The following is an 18,135-nucleotide window of genomic DNA, read 5'->3' as shown; positions in this document are numbered from 1 at the left end:
AGTACTTAAATAGTAGGTTTTGCTCTGTTATATTGTTTCATTTAACCTGCCAAGGAACTTCAGGTCAACTTGTAGCTAAATCTGGTACAAAGCAGATTCATTTTTGTGTTGTGTTTTTTCTTACTGTGGTCCTCGATAAAAAGCAAATTCCATGAACTGAAGTTTCATAAAAATCTGTGGATAAATGGAACGTCTCCAGGTTCTTTGACATGAAGCATTGCCATAACATAATTCACCAGTTTTCATCATTGATTTCTTTCAGGAAGGTTTGTCTACATTTAGTCTGTTTTGGTTGGTGAATGGGCTGAGAAATAATGAGTATACTGCTGTATTTTCATGTTGTAATGACAACCAGAGCTAGCTTTTCCCATATTTTGTATTCATTTAAACCACACGTTGACTAACGTGTTTGGAATTAAGATTATGTGCAACTCAAACCACAGACATTGTTTTCCAGCCTTTCTTAAAATACAGGCACATTCAGTTTACTCATTTATTTAGGACATTTATTTATATTAATACACATTATATGATATGTGCTTCAAAACATGGTGGAAACATTGAAACATTTTTGGACTTCAGTGCATCTTTAGGCAGACTTACTCTGTCGTGATACAATCAGAAAGACCTGCTCAACTCAGTTGGTTCAATATGATTTTCTTTCACATTGCGTCTTCATTGGTGTGCAGCCTGAGAGCCAGAGCTGCAAAAAAAAAGTTTGGCCAATGTCATTTTGGGGTTAAAAAAAAAAAAAAACAACAATTTAATACATACATACATACATATACCTAAAATATGCTATAACTGATTTTCAGTGTAGTGTCATTTATCAAAAATGATTCATATTAAATATAGATATGTGTGTTTTGTCATTTATAAGAACGGCTGTTGGAACACTGTAGTTTCTGTTTGTGGATCAATAAAGTAGGCTAATCAATCTATAGAAACAGGGTAGTGTTGTCCTAAATCGCAAACTTACAGGTCAGCATTTGAATGCATCACCTAACGTGCTTACTCATTTTACTCAAAAATGAACGTGTTTTCCTCTGTTTAAGGCACACAGTAAACATATTGATGGCTTCTGTCTGACATCAGTATCGTGGTACTTAGTAAAAAACAAAGATTTTTGTGTGAATGTGTCACAAACCAGTATCAAGGCAAAGTGGGAAACAGACACGCCGGTCCACTACAGCAAAACGTTGTTTTGTCCTACAACAGAGGTTGTGACACCAAGTACAAATGCCATTTTTTAAAATGTTATTAGGAGGAGGAGTAGGAGGAATGGATTGATGGCATTAGTCACAGACTGCAATGCAGGGTGATGAGGTACAGATACAGGATGTGACTCAGTATTTCTTAAGTTGTTCTTTTTTTCCCCTGTAAGTCACATGGCTCCAAGCATGCAGTAGGTTTCATTTTTGTCTACTACAGGAAAACGTGTAAGTTTCACGCCAAGACAGCGCAAAGTTTGGCCATCTCACGTTTTGCTGTCGTTAACTGGCAGCTGGCTTACTGACAGCATTGCCATTAAGCATAGTACAAATAGCTAAGCATAGATAATATTAGTAACTAGCATTGTACAGGTAGTAAAAAGGAACGAGCCAAAGGCAGTTTGGTTTTTGTCCTTTATCCACAATCTGTCAGTGAGGTATAGCAGATATATATATATATATATATTTTTTTTTAGCAGTAACCTTAATGGGCTTTTGGCAAATACATGTCCTGTTTTATTTTGACCCACATGGGGATGCATAGCATGAGGTCCCACTTCCAAGTCGACCCCTGAAGACTTGGCCCACTCCTACCTCATCCCTTTGGCACCCACTGAAGAATTTGTAACAAAACAACTCAGAAGAGGTGTTGGTATGTAATTCATAAAATGTTGCACATAATGTGTAATTGGAGGATAATAATGTACAGAAAGATTAGATGATTAGAGCAAGCACTATTAAACTGAAGGCTAAATTATTTTATCATCTTTTTTGAAAAAGAATCAAATCATTCGAGGGACTGAGAGCAGGATAGCATGTGTACAAGCCCCCTCCCTTCTATCATCATGGCGTCCTCATCAGCATCTCGCAGCTGAAAGACAACTCCCCCGACTCACACAACTACAAACATACAAATGTACATACACACCACCATTATGCATATACTTATATACTGACTTAAAGTGGAATAGAAACTCATGTCTCATTCATTAGCGTATAGATTCTGCCCATTACGTCCGATTCGAGTTGAAAGCAAAACTTTCTGACTCACAACAAAAGAGGTCTGATTCACATTCAAAACTTTTTGACACAATAAAGAGGCTTGTTTCATAAGCAAAATTTATAAGGATGTGACCAAAACCAACATATTTGTAGGGGAGAATTTGATTATATTCTCACTTGATATATCTGTATGAAGAAACCTGAGTTTCGATTGCAGTATGAGAAATTTAATCTAAAAGCTGTCTTTTATGCTACAAAATGACAACTCTACCTTCATAAAGCTGCAGCTGTCGCAGAACACCTCGCAAAAGGGTTTATTTATCACTCAGTATTACCGCGCTGCTGTTGGACATAAGCCATCTGCGTATTTATCGTGTGTGCGTTAAACAGAGGACACACATTTTCAAGTAAAAATAACTATTAACTATTTTATTATAATTTTAGAGTACTATAAGTGAGCGTTATGGGAAGTACGTGATTTGGAACACAGCCATGGGCCCAGTTCCAATCCGGGCCCAGGAGGCAGGTGGAGCAGGTGAGTTCACCTGCCCTGATCACTGAGTGATCGCCCCTGTAGGCGTGTGTGAGTGAGGGCACGGAGGATTTAAAGGGGCAGAGTGAACACGAAGCTCGGTGTGCGTGTGTGACCGGGTAGAAACCCAGGCGAGAGAAACCGAGTCAGCGCTCACTTAGGGTGGGTGCCGGCAGCAAAGACAGACAGCGGGCGGTGGGGAACGGTTCCTCCGGTGGGCAGGACGAGGTAGATATAGCGGGGAAATCCTCGGAGTGCATTCCGGACAAGTTCAGGAACAGTGGGGAAAAAAAAAAAAACTAAGAATATGATCAGATTAATAAATGACATAAGGAAAAAAAAAAGAGAAAAGAAACAGCCAAAGAAGTGTGGGAGTGAGTTTATATTGTTTTCATAAATCATTTTTCCTCACAAACTCGTGAGAGGGGAAACACTTAGGCTACTACATGTCAATGCTGTATGATCTTAATATAAAAATGTTTATATATATATATATATATATAGTTTATATAGTAAATGTGCGGTATTTCCTGGAGTAGGAGGGTGTAGGAGTTTGTATCAATAAAGTTTTAGCAATGATAATGTCTCGACTGAGGAGGGCGGCAATACACCATCACCACCATCTGCCAAGACCACAGAGTTGCACATACAAGAGCGAAGAAGAAAAGGATGAAGCACATTATTTTGAAAAGCAAAACCGGAAGTAGTGTCCGTGGCCTTTCGTTTGATTTGACTGCAGTTCAGTTGTTCCCAGTTTGACAGCAGCCTCGTCAGCCGCCCGACTAACTTACTCTGCTGACAACCGCATGTCACCGGTCGAGTGCAAAACTACTAACTTTGAAGCCCGCTTTCCAGCCGACTGAAAACCACAGGCGAGAAACACAAAGTGCTCTCTGGTAGTTCTCCCGCTTCCTCATGGACTCTGTTCAGGTAGGTTCCGATGAGCCGAGTGATCTCCCAAGTGGACGCGAGTTAGCGTTAGCATGTTGCTAAGCAGAGGGTTGGCTGACTTAACTAACGAGGACAGGGCCAGTGAGCTGCAAGGTGACAAACAGGTGACGGTAGTTGTTTGGTGGTTAATGAAAACGCCTTCTGTTTTTTTTTTTTTCCACCTGGCTGACTTTAATGCTCCTTGTGTGTCGTAAAAAGTCGTCATTTTACACAGCCTTGTTTTGTCGTTACCAGAAAGCGATGTCCGGATTTTCTCTGGATCTGAGTCCGTTGAAGGAACCTCTCGGATTCATCCGCGTCCTAGAATGGGTAAGTCCACATTTTACAATGCATGTAAAATATTAACCAAAACGAGACGGTCAAGCTTCTGCTGCAAAACCTTTTCCACAATAAACATTTGATTGTGATCGCTGTGGATCAGAGTGGACACTGAACAGGTTACCTGGAAATTCTCAGACATTGCGAGTTGCCTACTGACGCACAGTCCCTGATATCACGGTCGTGGTGTTGTTGGTACCGTGTCTTCAGATCATCGTGAGCAGAGCTGAGAGCAGAAATGTGAGTTGGTGTCCCTGTGAAGTGAAGCAGCTCTATGGCTGCTGTGAGGAATGCCAGCTGCTGGGAATCAAATAGCTTTGGACCTATGTGGTGTTGCTCAGGAGAACATGCTCTAAATACCACTACAGTGCGAGTTCATGCCAATGACCTTGCCTGAGTGGACTTCACACTAAAAAAAAAAAGAAGAAGAAAAAAAAGACTATTTATTGACTCTTACAACAAGCAGTGTTGTGTGTATTTAAGGCGTGGGCTCGTGGAGCTGTCATGTCCTGTTGCTGATTAAAATGTGCAGCGGGCTGTTTCACTCCAGGAAAATGACTTTTAACACCTGGTATTCTGTTCCACTGTCAACAATTACAGTATGCACACCGGGCAACAATTTAGCCAGCATATTGAAAGCACTTTATTTGAAGGTAAAATGAAAAAGTAAAGTAAAACCCTTTGTAACTAGTAAAGAAGGCCAGAGTTGAACCAGAAAGTTTGCCTTTGTTTCCTCTTGCAGGTAAGTTTAGCTAATCTCGGGCCTTTGTATACATCATGTATGTGTATACTCGTGTTTCTTGCTTGTCTGACTCTTTTTGCGAAGTCGTTCCGTTTACAGACGGTAGTCTACATTTTCCAAAGGAGACATTTTGACGTCAACATGAAAAGCACAGGTGTAATTGATGACATTAACTACTACTTGCTGCCTTCAATTGTGTTGTGTTTACAGTGTTAACAAAAAAAAGTTCGTGTGATTCATGATTTCTGAATATGGTGGAGGATATGGAAGTCCATTTTTAACTGACTGGTAATTTCATATATTGTGACTTTAGGCGTACAACGTCGTTTTCCATCTTCTCCGTCTGTTATGACTTTGCGTATCCTGCATTACGTTACCCGCCTGCTAACTTGCTGAACTGTTAGCCCCTGCAACTTCAAGAAACCATCTATGTTGCTGTTGCCTAGCAATGATGCTCTCGCAACTTAACCACTTCAATGGCAACTATGCACAATGCACGCAACTTCCAATGCTCTAACCACAACCACATTTGAAAGCTGCAGCTGTGGGAATCAGTTCATGAACTCCTGTGCTGCTTTATCAGTTGGAATTTTAAACAGTTGCTTTGAATAAACAGTAACCTCTGTTTATTAAAGAAGTTGTGCTGCAAGTATAAACCCATGCACTGACTGAAGCCTCAAGTTGAGCATTTCTGTATCTGCAGTGCACTCAGAAAGTAATCCGACTCTATTGCTTTCTGTTAATATGAATTAATACTAAAATCATTGGGATGCACTGGTATAAGTACGCTGCACACATGCATGTAATAGATGATGTCAAGGTCATCCTGTCGCTACCTGACGTACGAGCTGCTTTCGGCCAGTTTGTTCAGACAAACGGATATTTTCCCACCATTTTCCGGTTAAAGATCCAAACCACCATATTGGTGAACAGCTGGTCAAGCTTGTTCAATTATCAAAGAACAATCAGACAGACACAAGTTTACATACATTGGAGCCAGAGACACATGCCAGGTATGTTTTGAGTCATGTTGTAGTCGGCTGAGGGTTGATGTCGGTCTGAACAAAGCCTGAAACTCCTGACTGAGGACGGTTTTGAATATATCTTATCCTTCTAAGTTTTTATGCCAAAATAATCCTTTTTTCTTTGAGCAACACGTGTTTTTGTACAGATCTCTTTTTAATTCAGCAAAAGACGCCAGCTATTCAGAAGTTAAATGCCATCTAAGACAAACTGTCGTACAAGAACTTGGCCGAAGTACGATTCTGTCTAAAATGAACAGATTTGAGATTTAAATCTGGCTCCTTCATGCCGACACTAAAAACGTGCATCTGAAAAAAATTATAATGAGGTCACAAATGCTGTGTCTGTCGTACGTAGTGCGGGCAGCAGGTCCCAGATTTACCATCAATGTTTTGTGCAGTGCATTTTATTTGGTTTTTGCTATTTACTAACAATTGTTTGTCAGAATCTTGTGAGTGAAAAGGTCTCCCGCTCCATGTGGAAGTGTGTTTGTCTGGTTGGAAGTCTTGTTGTTGTTGTTGTGGGTTTTTTCTTCGAAGATCTTTGCTCTCATGTTTCTATGTTTGAGTTTTGAAATCGGATTCACAGCTGCATCCCAGAGGATTTTAACTGTGGCATGTTCAGTTTGTTGTTAGTGTGCCAAGGCTGAAATAGAGGTGAGGCTCTCGTTTCTTTGGTGCTGGGAGAGACAGCCCACCTCACTTTTCTACATGCTCTCGGATGATGTTTATAATGAAAAATGTTCCTCAATGTCAGGGGAGTGTGTAAACGTGGACATTAGCCAGTAACACGGTGTCAAAGAGCCAGTCGTGACCTGCTGGGTTTGATCGTGTGAATTTTGCCATCCATGTACTTGATGTGCTGTAAACAAATTTATCGTAGGTCGTTATTAAACGCTTGTGACTTGCCGCTGCCTTCTATCTGTCCTGCCACTCCCTGACCGGGAGCGGTAGAGAGGAATGTGTCGGGCTGTGGGAACCCTTCCCCTGTCTGAGGGGTTTATTTGGGGTGCTGTCAGATCGGCCTGGGTGGGTCAAACAGGGCTGAGATGAAAGCTGAGAAATGTCGTGGAGATCCAGAGATACCTGAAAGATGAAACCCATTCTCGAAACTCCTCAGTGGGCCTGATGCTTCCTAAATACTGCGCCCCTGTTCTCCGTGTGTGCTTGTGCTGTTTATCTCGCTGTCTTTACCCCACCACTGCAGGCTGGTCACCTCGTTGCTTGGGCCCGTGTTTTGGCCCACTGTATACAAGTGTTCTATAGCTGAAAAGGATCCCGATGATTTGGGAATGTCCCTCAGTAGAGTGGGCGTAAGTGAACAAAGGACACAATTCTCGAGAGAAAACACGGAAGCAAGAATCACGTGCCTTAATGAGAAGCTTTTCATTGGAGGAAGGATGTACCCGGAGGGAGGGGGGGGGGGCGGTGGGAGGTCAGTGGTCAGTGGTCACACAGTGTACTTCAGGCTACTTTAGTGCTTATTCATATATGCCAAGGAAAGTGTATTTCCATAGCACAATGCTGACACAATTTAAAGTGCTTTAGAGAGACATGGAAATACATTAAAAATAAGATATTAAGAAGAAATTAAAATATCATTTAAGTCAGTTAAAAGACTTTTAGTCAAATTAAAGGATTACATACCCAAAACAAGGCGACATCTTTCTCCAGTGCTTTTGACTGGTCAAAATGTTCCAAGATACTTTGATTTTGATCAAATATGCACCATCATCCCGGAGCTCACCCCAGCTCTTACTGTGAGGGAACCGTGGTAAACTCTGCACCGCCGGGACACCCCACTCTTTTACCATTTCATAAAATATGTTCTCACTTTGTTTCTAGGGTCTAATCAGTGTAGATCGAGTTTGATCCATGTGATATTTACTCTGCAACACAATCAAATGTACAAAAGCTGAAGGGTTCTGAATACTTAATAAACTCACTACATATCTTAAATTAAGAGCCATTTGTGAATAATGAAAAAAACACAGGCTTTACTGTGCTCACTGTTATGACAGTCTGAGGGGGCATTTTAAACACATCTTATAAGCAGTTTAAGCCTACATACTGTATGAACATGAATAATATTTGATACTTGATATAAGCACCACAATAATATTGAAAAACTTCAGATATAAGGCTCACATTGAGCCTGAATGAAACACATTTTCCTTCCTGCTTTCCAAATACTGGTTCCATGTATGTCTACAGCGTGTGCGGTTGTTTGCTATTTGACAGAGCGCTGCGGTATGAAATCCATCTCTGCTCTGTTCCCTGTTGTCTCTCTATTTTTGCATGTAATGCGTTTCCCTTAAAAATAGGATGAAACAGCAGCAGCCAGGCTCTCCACAGCATTGTGCCTGATTTACTGACAAAACACCTTTTACAAGGTCTTTCTGAGGTTTATATGAGAGCCGAGCCGTTTGGCATTTCTTTTCACACAACATGGATTGCACACTCGCATGGTGCCCGGTGGGCCTGAAATTTTTTTGGCACAAGCTGAACCCTGCCTGTTTGGTTTAGGTTTGAGTCCAGTCCAGGTCTGCAACAACATTTCGGCCCGACCTCAGCGTTATTGGGTCTGTCAGTGTTGCACATGAAGACAGGCTGTTCACATCTTTTTCGGCATTGCTGCTGAACTCCACCTGAGAAATGTGCCTGAGAGGAGCACTGACTGGCTGTCTTTTAACCTCTGACTGGCATCCCAGTTGTCTGCACTGTCAGTTCATGTTACAGGTCGGAGGAAATGGTCTGGCTGCCTCTCTGCTCTCCACTTTTCCTGCTGGTGGCTCCCTGTAAGCATAATTGAAGATATCAGCTTTTTTTTTTTTCTCTTGAAAAAAATTTGTTGCTGACAGTCATTCTTTTGCGTTATGAAAAAACACAATAAATCACCAATTCACAGTAAATATACAGTAGTTTTGTTCAAGTCTTCTATTGTCTTATCAGCGCTGTTTTAAAAGTTTGTTTGAATTTAATATTTATGCTTTTTTAATTATTTTTATGAGGGAAGGTCCTAGATTTGGGATATTGTAACGTGGTGATATAGCATGTGTTTTCTTTTCCAGGTTTTGAGTATAAAGCAAAAAAATATCTGCCAAGGAGTGTGCAACAAGTACAGTACTGTATTTGTATAGTGTTGCACATGTTAGTCAGTGCACGGTGTAAATCACTGATATTTTTAATTATTTTCACAAACAGTTAAGACGCATCAGAATAAGATGCACATACATTTGTTTTTAGGATACTTTATTTGTTGGTTTTGATCTTTTCAATATAGAAAACTTTGTGCGATTACAATATTAATTTGTTAGTAAAAATGCAATCAAGTAATATCATGACCATCAAATCAGATGTTGACAAAACATCTGCCATCAGCCCAGTATGGATAAGTCTAGTCCTACCTGAGAGCACACATTAGTCCACTAGAAACAAATGGTTTACTCTCTGCTGTATTTAAGTTGCAGGATTTGACATTTGCCTGTAAACTGTAAAAGGATGACTTGTTTAAGAGCTTGACTGGTTCAGTTTGTCAGCTTCATGTTTTAAAGGCCATGTTTGCTTTCTGCTCTGAGAGGGAGGGAGTTTCCTATGTGGAAGAAGGATGTGACAACTGCAGGCAACAGTGCGATAGTAACTGTGGGGAAGTTAGTTCAGAGGGTCAGAAAATCAGATCTGTTTTTTATGGTAAGGGAAAGCATCATGGTTTCAGTTTTATGTTGTCTTAAATGTAGAAGTTTCCCTCTGATCCTCAAAGGCAATGTTGCAGCTTTGCTTCAATAAAGTTTTTTATTTTTATTTTTTTTCCTCTAAAACAAAAATCAAGGTAGCTCGAAACGCCTGTCAGTCCAACAAACTCCCGACTGTTTTATATTTCTGTCCCTCAACAGGTCTTCACCATCTTTGCCTTCGCCACCACAGGAGGTTACTCTGGGACAACCCACTTTACAGCCAAATGCCCAACAACCGAGGACACGCAGAATGTGACGTTTGGCTACCCGTTCAGGTACAACCTAGTCTTTGCTGTTATGTCCTGCCAATTACTGCTACACCCAATAAAAGACAAAGAGCTGCAGATCTTTCTCCCTTTTTCAGTTGGCAAACAATCCAAATGTAGATTACTGCCATCATGTGGTGATTAAAAAGTGTTAGGTCACTTGACTTCAACAGGTTAAACATCTAGTTGATCTCCTGTTGCTGTATGCTATTGAAGAGCTTATTTTGTATCTCAACAAGTCTGAGCGCAACACTTGCTGACTCATAATGCTGTCAGAAGACCTCTGAGCCACAAAATACCAGCTTGACTGTGCTGTTTTAAATGTTCCCATACTCCTCTACATTTCAATCCAATATAAAAATGGGGCTTGACCGTATGATTTATATCAATATCACAATGAGAATATCTTTAAATTGCAATATGACATGGTGTGAAAAATGTAAGCAAAACCATTGATTTGAGACAAAATCTAATTCCTTACTTGTTTGTTATACCTTTTTAATGGAGTAATACATTCGGAGAACACTGCTGTGTGAACCAATAACATGATAGCATTATTATATCACTACCATAAATCCTACTAAAAGTCAATAAAGACAGTCAATGGCGCTCACACTGCTCGGCAGTAGAATAAATAGTGCCAACATTAAATTTATCAGTAGTTGGCTGACTTGGTCGGTAGGAATGGAGCAAACAAGAGCTGCAAGCATCAGAGAGCTGAGCAGAAACAAGGTCGAGGAAGCAGAACAAGTGTGTCTTACTGCCTTTGTGCCCTTCTCTTTGATCATTAGTTATGTTTGTAATTTGGACACTTTGAGATTAGGCTATAGTGATATTTACATTTTTAGGGTTTTGCGTCTATTTTTGTTCACCTAAGCAAGCTTTCTTCTTTCTTTTTTTTTCTCCACTTGTTTCGAGCACTAATCTGATCAAAGGGGTTTAAAAATGTCTTTTCATAACTCTTCTTCTTTCTGTCCTTTACTGGTGCTTCAGAGTATTTCCTAGCAAGTTACCACCAGCTGATAATTGGAATAGTGCCATACCATTAGTAGCAATGCGTTGCCTGTCACCTGCGTGCACATGTGCGTCCTTCTGTACGTGTGCATCGTGGATGAGGATGGAGTTTAAAAAATCTCCATGGAGCCCCTAAACATATAAAAAAAAAAAAAAAAAAAAGACTGGATTTTTAAATGTAAAATCCCACTTCCTATCAAATGCCTTCATGAATAATCTGCCCTCCGATCAGCTCTGTTTAACGGTTGCACGCAGTCTTTCTAACATCTTAATCCTTTCAAATTCTCTCCTCTTGCGTTCCTTGGATAGAAGAGTAACCCAGGTGAGGACATGTTTTCTCTGGAAATCACACAGTACAAACACAAGAGCCATCAGAGCCTCTGACGAAGGTGCCCTCTACCCCTCCAGGTTGTCAGCATACCACTACAAGATCCCGACATGTAACAGCAGTTCAACTGACGCCTTCCTGCAGGGCAACTTCTCCTCGTCTGCGGAGTTCTTCGTGTCTGTCGGCGTGCTCGGGTTCCTTTATTGCACCGCCACGCTGATCCTCTACCTGGGCTACCAGAACGTCTACCGTCAGACCAGCCGTGCTCCCGTCATAGTGAGTGCACATCGTCCGGCCAGCAGTGAGCTTTGTTTATAGCCACTAATTCTTTACACACTAGCAGCCAGAAGCACACATTTGAGACGGCCGACGGCCTGCCTCATTCAGTTTTAGCGGTATTGTTTGTTCCCACTTCAGTTGCAATAAGTCTTCTCATCTAATTTAGTGTAAAACGGGTCCAGGTTTAGGAAAACAGGCAACTGCCTCGATTGTTATATCGCCTTCCCAACATGTGCACTTAAAGGTCATAATCTTTTTTTATTTATCTTTGTTTGTCTTCATTTAAATGGTCAGAAACTGCATGTTTTGTTAAAATTCAATTTTTCTACCACTTAGACCTTTTACATTGAGATGCTTTGTTTAACTAGCAGTGAAGAGGATTAAGTACTTGAGGATCAGGCACCGTTTTGACGAGTCCTCCCTGACGGTGTATTGGAAGTAAAAATCGTTGTCATTTTAAAATCATTCTATGAATGACATCAGCTCATTTTATTTAGCAGATCATTTTTACGTGTAACATGAACTAAAAGGTTTCTGAGTATTGATGCGATACTGATGTGCGTCAAACAGTGTTTGCTGTTCTCTCCTGTCAGGACCTGGTGGTGACTGGTGCTTTTGCCTTCCTGTGGCTTGTGTCCTCCTCCGCCTGGGGAAAAGGCCTGACTGACGTCAAATGGGCGACGAACCCCAATCACCTGGTGGAGTCGTGCAAAGATATCTGTCATCCAGGAGAGTTTCCTTCCATGGGCCGCCTCAACGCCTCTGTGGTAAGTCGGGTTGAATGGCAGCAGCTGCCTCAAACTTGATGAACTTCTTCTGTAAAAACACAAAATTCTCATTGTGGACATTTTTGAGGAATTTTATTTGATCAACTTTTATAGCCTTATAAAAATCGTTCTATCTGCTCGGGGATTTAGGAGAGACGCAGAGTCATCAGGAGTTTGCCGCTGGTGCACAAAAACAGGAAATGCATTCTTGCACTTTGCAGGACAACTTGGGTTTCTAGATTACACTGATCAGTTGCAAACATGTTGAACAAGTTGAAGCAGTGTGAACCGGCCCATCTCAGCTTGACTCAAACCAGCTGACCGTGTCGCTGCGACTCAGATGGCACTACCTGTACTAATCTATTATCAGCCACACTCCAGTGGTGTATTTAGTCATCTGTGTTAAAAATATAAAAAGGAGAGGTCCTGAGGTTGGCAGGAGATGCTAATCTGTTGCAAAAGGCTATTTGTACGAAGTTTATAACTGTGATCTTCCTAAAATTGAAAAGTACTGGGTGTGTCTCACTATTTGTTGCGGCAATGTTAACCATGTAAAATACATTGTGAGTTAATTGAATTTTGCAATTTGTACCAGTTTTAATTTTCCATTTTTGGGATGCACTTTAAATTAACATGTAAATGCAGTAATTGTTTTGAGTTTTCATTTCCAACATTTATTGATAGTTGTGTAAGTGTAGAGCTGCACATCTAACTTCTTTTTAAACCTCATTTCGATGTCTCCAATATTCAGATTTCAGTGTTTACTGCAAAGCGCTCCAGAGTGTTTCATAGTTTTACACGATTGTCTAATTCAATCTCTCTTCTTTCATATAAATGTTGGGCTCCCTGATACAAGTGATGATGGGTAATTTTGTGTTTCCCAGTTTGACCTCTGGATGGAGGTGTTGCTTCACTGTTACGGTGAATAAATAGAATGATGATGCAGCCTGTCAGGTTTACTTCAGAGCAGCAGCTTCATAGATACTGGAGGGTTGTGATGGCAACAGCGCTGCAGATGAAAATGTATCTGATGAGGAGCAATCAGTTTGTATGCCATTCATGGATCAGATCATTTAAAGCAGAGCTGGAGCATAAAAATGGATCTTTCTGTGAGGAAGTTGACCGAGTACAAGATAAAACAGAATAACGTGAACTATATCAGGCTATATATATATATATATGTATATATATATATATACATCTTGATGGATTTAAAAAAAAGAATATATATATATATTGTCAATAATTTGTGACATTTAAGAAACTTCATAAAGGACAAAAAACAATTTTGTGTGTGTTTGTTTCTGTTAATATTACAATATGGGGGACAATATGATTTTAGTGTATGGCTTCATTTAAAGGAATGTAATTCAGTGAAAGGCAACTCCTGCACAAACTGCCCTCAGAAATGACCTGTTCAAAATGAGCACCACCCGATCAACAAAAACTGACCAAGATGAGCTTCCGGAGCACGCAGTAAACATCTGTTCTCTTTTCCTGTCTCTCTATAGATTTTTGGCTTTTTGAACTTGATCCTGTGGGCAGGTAACTGCTGGTTCATTTACAAGGAGACTCCTTTCCACAAGGATCCCAACCCACCAGCCACCATGGAGGAAGGTGGTGCCCCTGGGCCCTAACAAGTATCATTGAGGGTCCTCAAGCATAGCCATGTACCCACAGAGAAATGCTTAATACCCCCCAATGGTCTCTCATGTTAACCTGCAGGAATGGAAAAAAAAAAAGGAACGCAACTGTCATAAATTCCCCCTTTAAATCCCAACACTGGTGTTTAACTTCAGGTAGTGATCAACACTTGGTTTATCTCTTTGAGCCTTGAAAACACTGCGTGTCAATACACTAAATGTTTCGACGCCATGTACAAACCAGAGCTGAACGTGTAGTTCAGAGCAGCAGGCCTGCAGTGCATCAGCATGTTAGCACCTTGTCCTCCATGATGTCTCCCTCCAGGGAGCCTCCTAGTGATGAAATTGTGCTGTAAGAAATGCTGGTCTCCAGCCAAGGAATTGGACAAAAGATTTAATTTGTATCCACATCCAATAAAAGCAAGTGTTGCCATAAGAAACATCCAGAAGCAAAGATTTAGATGGGAGCAAAGGCACAGAGGAGGAGTCTGGTAGCGTCCTGCTCTTCCTTCATGCTACTCCACGTCTGTCACTTCAGTTTTAAAATGATCACTTGCAGCCCGAAGTTCAAAATAAGTTGAAACTATTTTCCTTTAGTTGAAGAAAAAGCTGATATCAGGACTAGAAGACTCTCCTTAATTTCTAAAGTCTTCCTCTGTGGAACCCCCCTCACCTCACCTCACGGCACCTCACCAGAACCTTATGGATATTTCAGTTTCACAATGTACGCAAGAAGGAAAATCACACTACAGTCTGCACTACACTACAGTTTCTGCACTGCCCTGCACTTCAAATGGGTAAGCAGATGTTTATTTTGAAAGTGTCCTTTTGAGCCCTGTATGAAGCTTTACAGTGTCTTGTTCCTGAAGGGGTAGGCTCTACAGGTTTACTCCTGCAGCTGTGGGTCATGACCTCACAGTCTGCTTCGTAACACTAACAGTCGTCCTTGTTTCAACTGTCTTTTGGAAAAGGTGACGTGCAGCAACTTTATTTATATACAGTTCACATGTACTTTTATCTACATTAGTTGGTCCGGTGAATATTTTGAAAACCAGTGTTGGGTTTTTGTTCTTGTCAAAGGCAAAGTTTGAGTGTGCAACTTCTCTTTGTTTTTTGTTTTTTTTACTGTTAAATTGACCGTGCCACTGAGGAGCTTCAGGCTTAATGTTGTTCTGACAAATGGTTCCAAATAACACAGACAAAATGCAGTTTCCAGACTGATTGCTGTACTTCTTTCTGACTCCTGCCTGTAGTTCTTCTCTAAATGTAACTTTCCATATGTTGTAAGCTTTTGTACTGAACTCCTGCTGTTGTTAGGAGAAACTGTTGATCATTTTTTTTGTCAACACTCTGACGGTTTGTGTTGCACTAAGGAATCTAATGATCTCTTTTCAGTAACTGCATCAATACGTTGTTGGGGCTGTTGCCCTTGTATGCAATAAATGAGGGTCTGTTTCAGTCACTACAAGTAAAGTAATATATTTTGAACACATCTTATTGAAATTAGGCACAGTAAGATCAATTTTAAAAGATCATTCTTTGTTTGATTAGAGCACAGTGACGTGTAGGATGTTTATGTAATTGATTACTGACTTTGAACTTTCTGTATTTTATTCCTTGTGTGTGCTTGGTTTATCTGTACTGTCACTTGTAAAACATGAGAGCTGCAACTGCTGGATTCGGTCTCCTTTCTTAATCGTTGCAGAGTGTGTTTCTTCACAGGTAGCTGTTCATCTCTCACCCACAGTACTTACACACACATTCAAACTCCATGTCAAGTGTTTTTGCACATTACACATATAAAGTGGTGTTGATGGTTTTTTTTTCCAACAGCTTGTGTAAATGCTGCGTTTTCAAAGATAAGCCTGAATGTGTCTGCTTGGATTGATAAAACAGGAAAGACTCCCAAGATCTTTTCTGTGGAGTACTGTGAGGAAAGTAAGGTTATAAATTGGTTTTAGTTTATCAGTAAACTTCATTCAAAAAGCGGCAAAGAGAAACATCCCAAATCTGATCAGTGTTGACTGTGAGCACTTTTTGCCTTTCAGACAGCAGAACTTCTCCTTGGCACACTTTCATACAGGAAGGCAGGCTGTTCAGCATCTTGGAGAACTGGCAACCGCTCTTTCTGTCACTTCATGTCATCTAGACTGACTCCATGATGCAGAGATCAGGCCTGCGTGGGGGGCCTCACCATCTGTTGCAGCCTTCTTATAGTTCTTTAGGACACCTCCCTGGTGATGCAGAGCTTTTTTCAGTTTGATTTAAAATGCTTCATTTTCCCGTGAAACGTCAATTTGTGGCAGCTACAAACAAACACCACAGATGCACGTTAAAAGTCGAATTCATCACAAGACAAACTGCGCGTTTGTTCAAAGTTCTCATGGTTTTTGGAAAAACATGAAACTTGTCTCAGTTTGATTTACACGAAGCCGATCTAAAACCCATTCCTGATGCATCAGCTTGTAGCAGTCACTGCACATGTCTCTCGGGTTGTTGATAATCCTGTACATGTTTTGGATAAACTGCTATGGATCTGAGTTTTACCAAAATGTCTAGAGATAAGTTTAACAACACCTTTTGATCACTTCTTGTCCAACAACCAAGAATCGAAAAATCTAAAGTGCCTGAAATGTTTCCACAGTGCTGTTTATTACCACGTATGAAAAGCAGAACAGATTCAGAATTTGTCTGATTGCAGACTTTAAAAAAAAGAAATTCAGTCTCTGTCCTCCGATCGATCGAATCAGGCAGTATGTTTGCCAAAGTATACATTGTCCATCAACACGGGTAAGCACCATAACCAGACCCACTGTAGTTCCAGCCGGATGTTTCAGCCTGCTGTGTTTAGTGGTATGTTGATCCACCCATCTGTTGCGTTGTTGCCCAATAATATTGTTTAAGAATGTCTTGAGGGAATGTCTTTAAACTCGGCAAAAATATTCACTTGATAACAAAGGTGAACTGATTAGATTTTGGGAGTTAAAGGTCATGGTCACTGCCCCCTCACATCAACGCATGGTTGTGAGGACCATATCTGGGGAAGGCCTTCAGAGAATGTCTTCAAATTTGACACAAACATTCACTTAACTGGGCTCAACAAATAAATGATTACATTTGTATGGTCAGAGGTTACAGTCACTTTGACCTTACGTCTGTCCCATTCTTGTAAATGTGATATCGAAAGAATCCCTCGAGGGAATTAAAAAAAAAATGTGTCACTGACATTCAGTTGGATTCAAGGATGGCCTGATTATAATTTGGTGGTCAAAGGTAACTGTGACCTCACAAAACATGTTTTTGACAAAACTCAATAATTTATATCTTAATTATTACCATATTTCATCCAAATATCTGATGGGATGAAATTATTATTATTCTTTTCTGTCCATTATTCAATACCATAGCTGAGGAGCGGAAGGGGAGATTGTGACCATATTTTACCAGACTGCACATCACCTTCTGGACTATAAAAAAGGATAAAAGGCATAATGTACTATAAACTTAGAATCAAAGTTTTATACTGTTGCTAGTCCTAAAACTATGTAAATGATGTACGTGATACTAAAAGATAGCATTTTAGTGTTTTTAGTGAACATCATCTACGGGTTGACAAAGACACAGTTACACGTCTTTACAGCGAACTGTTGTCGTTTCCTTGCGGCTCTGATTAGCTTAACCACTTACAGGGATTAGGATCAAGGAAGCTGATCGCGTGTGGGCCTGTGACTTCTGATCACCATGTTAAAACAGTGGGGCTGTCTGCTCTGTGTTGCACTATTGTCCACAAGACACAACATTTTGTTTCCCTGCATGCCAAAACTTGAAATGAGACCAACAGCCGGGGCCTCAGGTTGATGCAGCTATATGACGACAGTATGGTATATTTGTGGTTGGGAATGGTAGCATTTGGAAGAATGTGTATAACTTTTATACAAGTGATCTGTGGTCATGTTTATTTTTGAGACTGTAGTTGGTGACAGTATTTTGCACAGTACACATAGTGAAGAGGTATTCCTACTGTTGCATCTGCCCATTTCAACAGAGAGGAAGAGAAATCGGAAATCTTCTGGAGGCTTAGCTTCAATTCCAAAGACTGGATTACCAACAGGGGAAAGAAAAGCAGGCAATTTACAGCTCGTCTTCTCTTTACAGACAGATAGCAGATCATGTCACTGAGCATCTTTTACTACTGTAGTTAGCGTTTATTGCATGTACACACACATTGATATGTGCCTGTCTGTGTGAATCAATTTAATTTATATTGAGCTCATGTGGCGCATACTCCAAAAATAAAGCTTTCCAATAAAACTAACTACCTGACAC

At 40.5% G+C, this 18,135-nt stretch overlaps 1 protein-coding gene across 1 annotated transcript; it reads left to right on the top strand.

Annotated features, from left to right (window-relative positions):
* The first annotated feature begins 3,395 nt into the window (after positions 1-3,395).
* On the top strand, positions 3,396-15,479 carry sypl2a (synaptophysin-like 2a). The gene is made up of 6 exons (XM_069703260.1): positions 3,396-3,675; positions 3,931-4,005; positions 9,672-9,787; positions 11,201-11,396; positions 11,993-12,166; positions 13,678-15,479. The coding sequence occupies exons 1-6, from the start codon at positions 3,661-3,663 to the stop codon at positions 13,801-13,803; spliced, it is 702 nt and encodes a 233-aa protein (XP_069559361.1). The 5' UTR covers positions 3,396-3,660; the 3' UTR covers positions 13,804-15,479.
* Positions 15,480-18,135: the final 2,656 nt, after the last annotated feature.

This window comes from Brachyistius frenatus, unplaced genomic scaffold (assembly GCF_029030835.1).
Source record: "Brachyistius frenatus isolate BFR_SWC_R1_liver_20210118 unplaced genomic scaffold, ASM2903083v1 Contig_45, whole genome shotgun sequence".
NCBI classification, from domain to species: Eukaryota; Metazoa; Chordata; class Actinopteri; family Embiotocidae; genus Brachyistius; species Brachyistius frenatus.
This window is presented reverse-complemented; position numbering and strand designations above follow the sequence as displayed.